The sequence below is a fragment of the Pteropus alecto genome, unplaced genomic scaffold (assembly GCF_000325575.1).
Source record: "Pteropus alecto unplaced genomic scaffold, ASM32557v1 scaffold213, whole genome shotgun sequence".
NCBI lineage: Eukaryota > Metazoa > Chordata > Mammalia > Chiroptera > Pteropodidae > Pteropus > Pteropus alecto.
In genome coordinates, this window is record NW_006434829.1 from 205,427 (window position 1) to 207,544 (window position 2,118).

Here is a 2,118-nt window from a genome sequence, read left to right on the forward strand (position 1 = left end):
AAAGAGTGAGTCCCTGTTCTGAGCAAGTTCATGGAGACTTCACGTGTGAGAGGCAGCGATGAGTCAGACATGCTTCTGGGGCCTGCTGTTTATTTCTCTGTGCTGGAATGGGCTTCGGTGCTTTTCCACAAAGACCCATTTCTCTCATAAGGGTCCCACCCTTGGGGCAGATTCCAGCAGGGCCTGGTTCCTACCCCGTCCGCGCCTTCTTCCCTTGGAAGAAGCATATTTTACTCCTAAATCTGCCATTTGAAAAGCAGAGACGGCAAACACACGGGTATCATTGGTCTCTGTGCTTGAGCAGCCAGCCAGCCCTGGGCCTCGGCTGTTTATGAGTGATAACTCCGCCATACAGAGTTAGCGTGTGTGCCATGTCATACATAATGCTGAGCGTGTCTACGTGACGTGCTAGCATCAGTCTTGGGTACAGAAATCTGTTGGGGTGCTGGCGAAAGCAGTCCCTTAACCACATTTAGTGACTCCAGGCAAGGGGAGTGTGAATGTTCACAGTCGTCCGGTTTTTCTGCGGACTTGAAAAATGTCACACTAAAATCATTTAAAATTAAAACTAATCTTTAAAGTTGGTTTCAGTGAATGATTTCATAGTGACAAGTCCCCATCCGGGTTGGCCGTTTGTTTTCCCGAGGGATCCGTGGCCTTGCGGGTCTGTCTTCCCCAGTGGTCACGACGTTGCCTTACTGTGGTGCTTCTTGAGTAGCTACAGATCCCACCCGTACTTCGGGCTGCGTTGAGTCTTCAGCTTCTCTGCTGTTTTTCTCATTCTCATGGATCTGATTATGGCACCTTGCCACTGTATGCTAACATCCGGTGATCCGGCCTGTCCATCCCCACACCCTGTACACTGTCCTAGCTGTTCATGCTCATCCTTCCACTTGCATCCCAGTATCATTCTGAGATGCTTTCTGTTCTTCCCACATCCCCTGGCCCCGCTAGGGTCGCACCGACTTTGTGGAATAGCATGGGGACAAGTGTTTCTCCATAAGAGAAACGTTGAAATAGCAGCAAGCAACAGTGTCTTCCTTCATCCCGTGTCTCAAGGCTCTTTGGGAAGTTCTGGCTAACATGGTAATATGAGAAAAATAAGAAGTCTAACTATTGAAAAAGAAGAGAGATGTTACTGTTATTTGCAGGTGTCGTTAATGCCTTGTAAACGCCAAATACAAAGTCATAAATTTGTAATGTTATAAAATTAATAATGAGGGTTCAGGAAATTGATTTAAAAATATAAATATTAAAAACAATAGTTATAATGACCAGTTATAATATTAGTGGGAAAATGTAATATTTACAATAACAAAATGATAAAATATCTAAGCATTAAATTGAAATGGCAGTAAACATGGTTTAGAATCTAGATGAACACTACATAACTTCCTTGGTTCGGGGACCTGCAAGCAGATACGAATAAGTGGAAGAGAACAGGTCATTGTCCTGTAAATAATTATAAAGTTAAATAGTTGTAATTCAACAGGACTTTTGTTTTAACTTGAAGAAAATTTTCAAGTTTTTCTAAAAGAATGAATATGGGAGAATAGCCAGATTTTTTAAAAAAATTTTTTATTATTATTTTTTCTAGCCCTAACCCCAACCCTATAGCCAGGAGATTTATAAAGGAAGTATGCTGAGGAAGGACTTGCTCTAATGTTTTCTAGTATTAACAAGCCACAGCCATTAAAGGCACGTGCTTGGATTGGCCGCTGGACGTGGCACAGAGGCAGTGAGCCCGCAAAGGATTGAGGGCCTGCGGAAGGAATGCGATTGGCGTAGCCTTTCTGGTGCCACATTTTAAATGCTGTTTGTCGATTTTAAATAATCGTGCTTTCCTTTCCTTCTCAGTCCAGTCAACCTGCAACTAAAACGAGACTTTTTAGCACGCTTGATCCTGAACTCATGTTGAACCCAGAAAACTTACCAAGAGCCAATGCCGTGGCTATGACAAAGGAATATTCCTTCCTGCGCACCAGTGTCCCTCGGGGGCCGAAGGTGGGCAGCTTGGGACTCCTGGCACATCCTAAGGAGAAAAAAAGTTCCAGATCAAGCAAAATTCGGTCTCTGGCTGACTATAGAACCGAAGACTCGGACGCTGGGAATTCTGGC

The 2,118-nt window shown here is 44.0% G+C and overlaps 1 protein-coding gene across 1 annotated transcript in view; it reads left to right on the forward strand.

Moving 5' to 3' along the window:
- Window positions 1-2,118, forward strand: part of GOLGA3 (golgin A3) — a 33,543-nt gene that overhangs the window by 6,847 nt on the left and 24,578 nt on the right. Inside the window, exon 5 of the mRNA XM_025045488.1 lies at window positions 1,858-2,114. Coding sequence (XP_024901256.1) covers window positions 1,858-2,114 — 257 coding nt within the window. The remainder of the gene's footprint in view (window positions 1-1,857; window positions 2,115-2,118) is intronic.